Raw genomic sequence first — 11,871 nt, 5'->3', positions numbered from 1 at the left:
TGCCTGAGCGGGGACCGCAGAGTGTGGGACCAGCCGCTGCCATCCTGCGTGGGTGAGTGGGGCCCGCTCCCGCGGGGGCCCGGCCGGAGCCGTGGTGCTCCCACTGCTGTCCCCACCGCCGAGTTCATGTTCCTGACGTTGGTGTAGGATTTTAAAATGTATATATTTTTATTGATTTCAGAGAGTAAGAGAGAGGGAGCGAGAGATAGAAGCATCAGTGATGAGAGAGAAGCATGGATCGGCTGCCTCCTGTGCGCCCCCCACTGGGGATTGTGCCCATAACCCGGGCCTGTGCCCTGAGCGGGAATGGAACACTGACTTCCTGGTTCATAGGTCGTCACGCAACCACTGACTCACGCCGGCCAGGCTGTGTGTAGGTGTTTAGGTGTGAAAGACAGATGTTCTAGTTCCATTTCATTGAGACCATCTGCAGGGAATTATTAGAATTACAGCACGCGTGTTTCATGGTTTTCTGCTCTCCGCTGTAATTTCCTGAGAGACGATGTCTTTCCTTCAGGGCGATGCTTGGGAACAAGAACAGAAAGAAACGATAGAGACAGGGAGGTGGCTGTGGTGGGTTATGTATGAGACACAGACAGGTGGGCTGTGTCCTTGTGGCTAAATAACCCGTGACCCCTGTGTGACCCCACGTCTGTGTCTTGCAGCGGAGTGCGGTGGGCAGATCCACGCGGCCACCTCGGGGCGCCTGCTGTCCCCCGGCTACCCGGCGCCCTACGACAACAACCTGCACTGCACCTGGGTCATCGAGGCCGACCCTGGGAGGACCATCAGGTGCGTGTCCGATTCTGCTCCGGCGATTTGGGGATAGAGGTGTGTCGGCTGCTCTCCCCACTGTGACCCCTGGGGGGTGAGGTGTGAGGTTGCTGAGCTACAGGAGGGAGCGAGGGAGCGCGCTATGGGGTGAATGGTCCGCGGGCCCACGGGCTGACACTGTGTTCCTTTGATAATGTGCAGTAACCACGTATAACAAAGGAAAACAGAAAGTGTATCAGTTAGCGTTGGCTGTGTAACAAGCTGGCCCCCAGACTCAGTCGCTTTAAACAGTTAGTGATGTGCTCAGGACGTGGTGGGTGGTCTGGGCAGTCTGGTCTGTGCACGCCCAGCCAGGTGGTCCCGGTGGCCTCGCTCAGGTATGGGGCCTCTGCCAGACGGTTGGGAAGGCAGGGTCCTCTCCGCCCAGGTTGCCGGTCCTCCAGAGCTGGTCACGGTGGAAGGTCCGCAGTGGGAGGAGATGACGGCTTTTCACACTCCCACTTGTGTCACATTTGCTCACGTGCCCTTTGCCAAAGCAGATCTCATGGTCTCAGGAGCAAGAGGGTTTGGAGAGAGACACTCCACCCCTTAATTGGAATAGAACAGAGTCGCAGTGATGGGCCCCAGGCAGGCGGGGAGGACACGGCTCATCCTCACCCGTGAGACACGGACGTCACTGTGGGGCAGACCAGGACCCGCTCCAGGCTGGAGGGGCACACGCACCAGACAACCATCAAACATGCAGCCGTTTAAGAGAAAGCGTCTGTTTGAATGGTCTGGGTTGTGGAGAGCAGTTTGTGAAACCACTGAGCAAACCAGCAAAAGGAACGTTTTTAAAGCAGCTTCTCCATGTCCAGTGGGAAGGCTGTGTCGGAATCCCCAGTCCATCCAGCGAAAGGTCATTTCCAAGCGAGCTGGCCTTGGTCACGCCCTGATGGCCTGGAGGGGCGCACGGTCCTCCGCCCACTTCTCGCCCCTCTTCTCCGCCCACTTGCCGTCCGTGCATCCGCAGCGCGCTTCCCCCTCTCCACATCGTTATTATTTGTTTTCTATTGCTTGTTACCATCCATCTATTTTATTGAGGCGTCAGGGGAGGGTCCCCGTGCTGGGCGGACACTGAGACCTGCCGTGCGGGCCCGGCCTGGTCGCCACAACCCACCACGTAAACAGCCTCACCTCACACGCTCACAGCCATGAAAGCTCCACAGCCTTTCTTAAGACTCTGCCTACCCCGCCCCCCACAGCTCTGACCCCCATGACTCTGGTCCCTGTGGCCCTCCCTGGTGTCACTGCACCCGCAGAGACGGAGCGGCCGGCCTCCGGGTTTCTCTGTGGACACAGGAAGGGCAGAGAGAGGCCACAGCCAGGGCCTTGGTCGGGCAGTCGGTGGACGGAAACGCTCCCACTCTGGTGATCTGTGTCCTGTGCACAGTGGCATCCAGTGACCCCAGTGACGTGTGTGAAACAGACGCCCAGGGTAGAGGGGGTGGTGGGGGAGGTGGGCGGACCCACTCCTCTTGGGTCTTCAGCTCCGAGTCACCACCCCTGTAGGAGGCACCTCCCGGGCCGGGCCGGGCCTAGCCCTGTCCCCTTCCAAAGCCCCCTCCTCGGTCCCTTCATGCACAGACAGCCGCGCCACCTCCGTCTCCCCGGGATATGCCCAGGACGTTTACAACATGGATCATTAGGGGGGACCGGCCAGGAGGTGCACGTGCAGGACACGAGCCAACTGCCCGCAGGAGTCGGGCCTGAGCCACACCGACGGGAATGACGGGGGTGGGGGTGGGGGGCTGACGGGGACGCTGGGGTCACCACTGTCCCGGGGAGGAGACGCTGACACCTCCGAGAGCCCATGCGCCTCGGCTTCCTTAGCCACCTCCTCCCAGCCCTGTGTCTGCTCACCCTCCCGATGTGCCCGTCCTGCTCCTGAAAGGGTTCCATTTTCAGAAGTTATTTGACTCCTGTGTCCTCCGTCCCCAGTATTTCCCCAAGGCCTGGTGGTGCCTCCCGGTCTGTGGGGCTGACAGCCTTAGATCTCTTTCTAGGTCCAGTGGTTCTCAACCTTCCTCATGCCGCGACCCTTTAATACAGTCCCTCATGTTGTGGTGACCCCCAATTTCATTGTTACAAGTTGAACATAATTAAAGCATAGTGATTAATCACAAAAACAACATGTAATTATATATGTGTTTTCCAATGGTCTTAGGCGACCCCTGTGAAAGGGTCATTCGGCCCCCAAAGGGGTCGTGACCCACAGGTTGAGAACCGCTGTCTAGGAGGCCGTGGAAACCTGGTGCATGAAGCCGCGCTGGTGGGGCCCGTCTCCCCCTCCCTCTTACCTGAGTTTCCAGTTCCTCTCTCCCCTCACTTCCCTCGCACTTTAATTTTCTCCCTACTGACCTCTCCAAAGCCTCTACCGGCTGGTTTCCCAGGGTCCTGGCCCCCAGGGGTTTGGCGCTCTGCCCTGGCGCGTTATCTGTTATCTCCGATGCTCACCTGGGCCCGATGCTCACCTGGGCCCGTTTCAGAGGGAGCGCTCGCTGTCTCCATCCCGCGCTCGGCCTGTGCACCCAGGTGCCCTGCCTCACCCGCAGACCCTTCTCAAATTCTAGGCCTCAGTTACAACGTCAGGCCCTCAGCAAAGACGCCTTTTCATGATCCCGCCTGAGAAGTGTGCCGCCTTCCCTGGCCTCCGCGCTCCGTGCCTCAGCGCCTTCCCTCGCAGCCGGACATCTGGGTGTCAGGACAGCCAGGCCCTCCTACCTCCACGCTGCTGGCCCGCCCACCCCGTGACCTCACTGTTCACCCCCCTTCTCCCCAAGCCTTCCACTCACCACCCACCCACCAGCTGCCACGCCTGGATCCACGCCCGTGGCCACGCCCCAGATTCCTCAGGCCTCCAGCCAGAGGGTCTTCTCTCCACGTTCCAGTACAGAAGCAGTTTCTGTACATCTGAATGCAGTCTCTTATTGAACGTCTATAGCAATAATGTGTTACATACAGCACATACATAAGTTATCTAGTCTTTTTTATTTTATTGAGAAAGAGAGGGAGAGAAAGAGAGACAGAAACATTGATGTGAAAGAAAACCATCATTGGCTGCCTCCTGCACGCCCCCTCCTGGGGATCGAGCCTGCACCCCAGGCATGTGCCCTGCCCGGGAATCGAACCAGCGACCTTTGGGTGACAGGACGATGCTCAACTAACTGAGCCGCTCAGCCAGGTGTAACTTACACATTCTTATACCCCGTGGGCAGTCACTTCAATCGCATAACGAGGTCTTTTGATGCTCGCAGACTCTTCATTTCCATGAGTCGAATCCATTTTAACTCACTCTCTTTCATAGTTAATGGGCCTCTGTACTTAGATTCTGTCCTATCACGTATTTTGTTGGGAATGTTCATAATGGTTATGTGTTCAGATTTAAAAGTATTGCCTTCCCCTGTTAGAACAATGTTACGTTAGGTTATTGTAGGAGGAGGTTTATTTTCCCTCCACATTTATCCCCACTCCACCCGGGTTGACTTTTGCACGTGGCGTGAGGAGGGTCAAGGCGCTGTTTTGTCCATAGTGAAGCGCGATTGTCCGTTTGTGGAACAGCCAGTCTCCATCGCAGGGCAGTGTGACCATCATCACAAATAATTCATTCACTTCGGCCTGTTTCTGAGCTTAATTTCGTCCATCTGTTCGTCCATCCACCTGTCCATCCATCTGTCCATCTATCTGTCCATCCAGCGCAGTACCTGTCTCTATTGGTTCCTTACTTGCCTTATTAGAAGTCTTGAGATTCCGTAGTATAACCCCCACCTTCGTTCTTCTGCGTTAGATTGCCATGGTTGTCCGTGGCTCTGCATTTCCACATACATTTTACAAACACGTGTCACTTCCTACCACGGAAATCGCTAGGATTCCTACTGGAATCACAGTTGATCAATAGATGAGTTGAAGGAAAGCTGACATTGCGGACGGAGCTGAATTCCAGCCCCGGCACAGTGCGCGGTCCCGGTCACGAGATCTGAGACCGTTTGCCTCAATCTGTGCGCCGTGTCCTGTGCGTGGGCCTTGCCCGTCTTAGAAGGACTCCCCGCTCTCGCCTGCTTTCTGATGATGATGTAAGTCATCGTTTCATTTCCTCTCCTCTGTGTGACTCCCTGAAAGTGACATTCCCCAGGGCAGAGGGGTTCACTTCATGCCGAGTATGAAAAGCAACTTGAAGGCAATACAAACCCACAGCAAAGGGACCATCGATGATGTCATCATTGGTGGACACACCGAAGGGCCCTGTGCGTGCACACGTGGATGGAAACTGAAAATATAAACAGGACGGTCCATCTGAACTTCAGAGCGTGGGTGGCCGGAACGACACAAGACCACGTGGGGGAGGGCGTGTGAGAGTGTCTGTAAGATTTTATTCTTTAAAAAGATCTGGATCGAATGGGGTTGACTGTTACCACCGGGTCAGGGGAGGGGTACACACATGCCTGCTGTAGTCTGATCTTTTCTGTGGAATAAAAATATATTTCATGTTGGACATTTAAAAATGAACTATGTTTCATACTCCATTCAGGTGAGAGATATGTTTAAGCATATCATACACACAAACTAGGTAATTTAGATGTGTGCGCAGTCTTTCCTGTGTCATCTATTCCGATGTTTTTATCTCCCTTACAATTCTGTGCGTTGAGCAGTAAATAAAACGCTGTAAATCAACCGCTGGCATCCGCTCCGCTCTGATCTGTCTGAATTGCGTAAATAGGACCGATTTCTGCCGCCGCCTCTGACAGCGAGCCCCCTCACAGGGACGCTGGAGTCGCTCTGGAAAATATCTGTAAATCCAATGAAAGTGCCGTAAACTTCGTAAAGGAAGGAGTTGGTATTGCACATCTCTGCCTGCGCGCTCCGCGAATTGTAAATGTGATAAAGGAAGGAGTTGATGGGGCCCACTCCCGCCTTCGTGTTGCAGTTGCAAATAATGCATTTTCTGAGAATGCAATTTATGGGAACAAATACAACATCAGACCCCATCATAGAGGTTCAGGTAGACAATCTCCTGGTGTCATCATCCTTTCCTGCTGGCGTGGGTGCTGCCCCCTCCTGGGCATGACGAGAACAACACCGACACCACATTGAAAACCTGCGGGATCAGTTTCCCACAAAGCTCTGTCCCCTGTGTCCTGATGCCCGGGAAGCTGTCCTGAGAGCCAAGAGCTGGCAGCCCGGCCCGCGTGGCTCCGTGGTTGAGCGTCGACCTATGAACCAGGAGGCAATTCCCAGTCAGGGCACTTGCCCGGGTTGTGGGCTCGATCCTCAGTGTGGGGTGTGCAGGAGGCAGCCGATCCATGATTGTCTCTCATCATTGATGTCTCTCTCTCTCCCTCTCCCTTCTTCTCTGAGATCAATAAAAATATATATATATTTTAAAAAGAGCTGACAGCCTCAGAAGGGATGGTTTCATCCTTAAAAAGTAGCCCAGGATGTGGCTCAGGGCTCTGCGCATCCCTGGCAGGTGGAGCGGGTCCTGCCACGGGGATCCCGCCCGCATGGGTGTCCCTGCGGCCCAGTCCCGGGGGCACACCTGCCAAGTGCCGGCAGGCAGGTCAGGGTGGGATGGGAGCGTGTGCAGTGGCTGGTGTGCATCGCTGGGGCCTCCGTGCGCCCCGGGACGGGAGGTGTCCCCTGAGTGACAGGCCCTGTGCTGTCTCCGCAGCCTCCACTTCATCCTGTTCGACACGGAGAAGAGCCACGACATCCTGCGGGTGTGGGACGGGCCCGCGGACGGCGCCATCCTGCTGAAGGAGTGGAGCGGCTCCGCGCTGCCCGGCGACATCCACAGCACCTTCAACGCGCTCACCCTGCAGTTCGACAGCGACTTCTTCATCAGCAAGTCCGGCTTCTCCCTGCAGTTCTCAAGTGAGTGCAGCCCCGGGCCCCAGTCCACCTCGGGGACCAGTGCTGTGTTCTGGCCTCCCCACAGGGAGGGCATGTTCCTTAAGCACAATGTGGAGATTTAAAGAGCGCGTCAAAGAGAATGCTTGTCTTAGGAAATGCTGCTTTATTAGAATAGCTATATCTACATCTATAATATCTATATCTATATTTATATCTACATATATATTATCTATACCTATATCTATATCTACATTTGTATCTATATCTATATCTATATTATCTATTTCTATATCTATATCTACATCTATATACCTATATATCTATATAATATTTATATCTATATCTATATCTGTATCTGTATCTATATCTATAATATCTATTTGTATATATCTACATCTACATCTATATATCTATATCTATAATATCTATATCTACATTTATATCTATATTTATAATAGCTATATCTACATCTATAATATCTATATATATCTGTATATAATATCTCTATATCTATATCTATGCCTATATCTATATCTACATCTATAATATATCTATATCTACATCTATACTATCTATATATCTATTATCTGTATCTATATATCTATATATCTATATCTACATCTATAATATATCTATATCTATATATCTGTATCTATATATCTATATATCTATATCTACATCTATAATATATCTATATCTATATATCTGTATCTATATATCTATATATCTATATCTACATCTATAATATATCTATATCTATATATCTGTATCTATATATCTATATATCTATATCTACATCTATAATATATCTATATCTATATATCTGTATCTATATCATCTATCTATGTCTACATCTATCTGCACATATAAACTTTATACAGTGATGAAGGTCACACTGTGTGATGGAGACCGGCTTTTCCACCAATGGACAATTGAGCTTTGCTGTGGACAGAACAATCCCTTGCCTCTACCTCACACATACACAAAAGTCACTGGGGTGGAGCAGAGATGCGGCTCCGTGAGGCTCTATCTGTGTGTGGACCTTTAAAGGCTGACATCCGCCTGTTCACCTGAAGCCGAGCCAGGTGTGGGTCCCCTGGACACCAGGTTGACCCTGGCGCTCCCCACGCCTGGCTCCAGGGCGGCTCCCAGGTGGCTGTGGGTGATTCCTGGAGCCGCCGGCTGCCAGCTGACCGGCTTTCCCTCCCCCGACCTCCCGCACGGCGAGCCTGGTCCTCGCCTCCCTGGGCTGAGGGCCAGGTGTTAGAGGGCGAGCCGCCTCCCAGGGTCCTCGGGGCCTCCACCAGGCCCGCGGCTCTGTCAGCTCCCGGAGACACGTCCACCTTCGCGGCCCGGCCATTTGTAATGGACGTTTCCCGGGACGGCGGGGGAGGAGGGGGTCGGTGCGGTTCCCCCTTTGAGTGCATTTAGGGCCCCATGTGGAGGCACCATTTAGTTCAGTGGCACGCGGGGTCAGCGGCATCGAAAAGCAAGTGGAACTCACACGTAAACACATTCCACCTCCATGTACCTCCCGCAGGTCCCTGGTGAGCCAGAGGGGGATTTACATAAGAGAGTGAGCTTTGGTCAGTGCGAAGCTTAAAGAGGTTGCTCTGAAATTGAGGTCACGGGCTCGCAGTCTCTCACCTCGGGGCCCGCTGGGCCTGAGGACGTCGGCAGATGGGAGCTCGCGGGGCAGTGCCTGCAGGAGGGGGTCGGTCACTGCGAAATACCATGGGAGTTTGCTCTTCGGGGGAAAATGTCCGTTACGCTAAGGTGATGTCAGTTTTGCTCTTTTTTGTGAAATAAAAGTGTCCTTTTCTTCAGAAGCGATGGTGAGAGTGGACCGTAGGCGTGTGATCTGCAGGCGGGATGGGTACAACCGAGAAGCTGGTAACGTGAGGAGAGGGTTCCTGTGCTCTCGGGCCATTCCTGCCAGTAAACAGGCTCCTTGGAGCAGTTTAGGCTTCGCAGCAGCACTGAGGGGAGAAGGGAGCGTTCCCGCATCCCTTCCCAACCCCCCCCCCCCCCCCCCCCACAGCTCTCCGACTAGGCTCCCCACCAGGGCCATTTGTCACAACCGATGACCTGCATTGACACGGAGGGTCACCCAGAGCCACAGGGGACACCAGGGCTCACTCATTTTTTTAAAAATACATTTTTATTGATTTCAGAGAGGAAGGGAGAGGGAGAAAGAGACAGAAACATCCATGATGAGAGAGAATCATGGATCGGCTGCCTCCTGCACGCCCCACACTGGGGACCGAGCCGGCATGTACCCTGACCGGGAATCGAACCCTGACCTCCTGGTTCATGGGTGGGCGCTCAAGCACTGAGCCACGCCGGCCGGGCAGCGTTCACGCTTGTGCTGTGCACCTGTGGGTGTGGACAGATGTGTGATGGCGTGTGACCACATCACAGCGTCCCAGGGCAGTGTCCCTGCCCCATGCCCTCTGGGCTCCACCTTCGCCCCTCCCGTCAGCGTCAGAAACCCCTGGTGTGTTCACTGGGCCACAGTTTTGCCTTTTCCAGGACGGCACAGTGGGAGTCGCACAGTGTGGCCTTTCAGACTCGCTTCCGTCCTTAGTCGCCTGCATCGGGCCCCTGCACGCGGAGTCCTGCCTCCACAGCGCCTTTCTTTCCGCCGAATAACGTGCCCTTGTTGCCCGTCGGCAGGCGAGTGGATAAACAACTGGGCAGACGGCCGCTCCCTCCCCCATGCAGCTGCTGAGGGACAGTCACGGGCGAATCCCGGTTGCTTCCCAGGTTTGACAGTTGCGGTAAAGCTGTAGCCGGCGTCTGTGTGCAGCTTCTGCCTGGATGGCCCTGGCCCTGTGCGTGGAGGCCGAGAGCTGGGATTGGCGGCTTGTGCGCTGAGAGCTCTCTTAGCTTTGTTCCTGGCCTTTAAAATGTCCCTTTTTTAAATTCGTCTGGAACCTAGCAGCCACTTTTTCCCCCCATATTCCATGATGATTCTCTCTTTTTAAAAGGTATCGTCCTAGTTTGGGTTAAAAAAGAAGCCCCTCATTGTAGTTACTTGAGAACAGATTTTAATGCTCCTCCCACAGGTAATTGATATGCCAATGCTTGAAAGTGGTGAATATGCACACACCTATTAAATGCCAAGAGAAAATTAAAAATTACTTAATTTTTTAACTCAATTTTTTTCAAGTGTTCTAGATTGAACTGTAGGGAGTTGCTGTTTTTGTGGAGCGACATGGTAGGATGCTGGCAGTTGCTGTGGTGGCCATAGACGTTGCCCGGTATTCTCTCGCCCTGCATCCCCAGTAAAGAAACCCCTGGGTCCGGGATGTTCTTGGGAAGCATGACTTCAGGGGGGGAGCTATCATGGGGGCTCGGTGTCTCTGATGGATGCCTCAGTGATGGAAACACGCTGACATTTTCAGAAATCAGCGGGGAAATGAGTCTGAATTGGGGGAACTTTGTAAAACTCAGAGCCACTTTCTTTGTTTGTGAGTATGGGCTTGAGCACAGGGGCCCAGCACAGGATTCTCTGGGTTTTCTGAGCTTTTTCAGCCCCAGAGGCATTGATGCCCCAGCAGGGACCCTGCTGCCAGCCATGCCCCGCCCACAAACAGCCCAAGGCCCCGCCTGCAAACAGCCCGAGGCCCCGCCCACAAACAGCCCATGGCCCTGCCTAAGGCGGTTTCCTGCCCTAACCCAGGGAGCAGCTTTTCAGATTAATGTTTCCAAACAGTAACTGTGCCCTGAGCGCACTTTTCACCCGGGAACCAATGACTCAGTCCATATGTTTGTTAATGTTTCAAAAAAATCCAAGGAGGACTCTGTGCATTTCCTGGGCCATGGCCCTAGTTCTTCATCTCCGTGTTAGGGGAATGAGAAAAGATCACCACTTGCTATGTAATTAAATATAGAGGCCCCGGCCGGGCCGCTCAGCTGGTTAGAGCGTCATCTGATTGCCAAGGTTTTGGGTTCAGTCCCCGGTGAGGGCGCACGTAAGAATCACCGAAGAATGCGTAGTTAAGTGGGGCAGCCAGTAGATGCTTCTCTCTCTGGCTCTCTCCTTCCTCTCTCTAAAATCAGTAAAAACAAAAATGGAGCCCAAACCGCGTGACTCAGTGGTTGCCTGTAGACCTATGAACCAGGAGGTTACGGTTCAATTCCTGGTCAGGACACAGGCCCGGATTACGGGCTCGATCTCCAGTGTGGGGCGTGCAGGAGGCAGCCGACCAATGATTCTCTCTCATCATTGATGTTCCTATCTCTCTCTCCCTCTCCCTTCCTCTCTAAAATCAATAAAATATATATTTTTTTGAAAAAGAAAAATGAAAAATAAAATATATGTTTTATAGGTCCCCCTTGCCAACAGTGGGTTCATATGATGGGAGAGTGTGTGTACCTGCAGGTTCTCATCCCACAGGGTCTGTGTGCCGTGGCCCCGCGACACTCAGAGTCATGTCCGTTGCTCCTACGTTAAGGGTGTGGGCAGCTCGAACTGGCCCAGATGGTCCCAGATTCAGGTGGACAAGGACCCGGATGACAGTAGGCCCCCGGGGCCTGTGGGAAGTGTCATTGTGACCTGCAGAGCCCAGGGCCCCCTGTGGGAATTGACAACCAGCATCCATCCGCTCGGCCCCGCCTCCTTCCTCAGGCAGCCGCGGGCAAGGCCAGTGCAGCTGAAATCCCATTTCTCGTTCATGGCAGAAAGGGGAGAGACTCGGAGTCACAGAATCCCCTTCGGAGGAAACACATTTGAGGGAAAATGAGTGAAAGGTGTGCTGTGCCCTGAAAGCACACAATCAGCACACAGTCGTAAAGAACAGATGAGCGCCCAGGGCGCCCCGGCTCTGCGTGGCCCTGGAGGTGCAAAAGCAATTTCTGACGCAGAGAAATGCCTTCCGACGGGGCCTGGTGTGTGCTGCTAAGCAAGCTTTCCTGCCGCCACCGGGGACCGTCCGCCTGCAGGTCCTAACCAGGGGAGCACACACCATTCATCGCAAAGACCCGGCCAGGGACAGCCCGCGGCCTGGTTTCAAATTGCGCTTTTCCCCTCCAGCCTTCTGACTGCTTTTTGAATCTAATCCAGACAACCCAGGCAGCTTTTCCTCTTTATGTCCTCGTCCTGAAAGGAGGGAGTCAGACGTGGGGTCCTTTTCCACGGGACCGAGCCTCCCCCCGCGGCTGACTCACCGGTCGTTTCCAATGCGCCTTGGGGCTGGGCCGGCC

General features: G+C 53.7%; 1 protein-coding gene across 1 annotated transcript in view; it reads left to right on the top strand.

Moving 5' to 3' along the window:
• Window positions 1-11,871, top strand: part of CSMD1 (CUB and Sushi multiple domains 1) — a gene marked incomplete at its 5' end in the record, with an annotated part of 650,642 nt that overhangs the window by 508,280 nt on the left and 130,491 nt on the right. The window contains one exon of the mRNA XM_014528690.1: window positions 6,482-6,684. Within this exon, the coding sequence (XP_014384176.1) occupies window positions 6,482-6,684 (203 nt within the window). The remainder of the gene's footprint in view (window positions 1-6,481; window positions 6,685-11,871) is intronic.

This window comes from Myotis brandtii, unplaced genomic scaffold (genome assembly GCF_000412655.1).
Source record: "Myotis brandtii unplaced genomic scaffold, ASM41265v1 scaffold646, whole genome shotgun sequence".
In the NCBI taxonomy this organism is placed as follows: Eukaryota; Metazoa; Chordata; class Mammalia; order Chiroptera; family Vespertilionidae; genus Myotis; species Myotis brandtii.
This window is presented reverse-complemented; position numbering and strand designations above follow the sequence as displayed.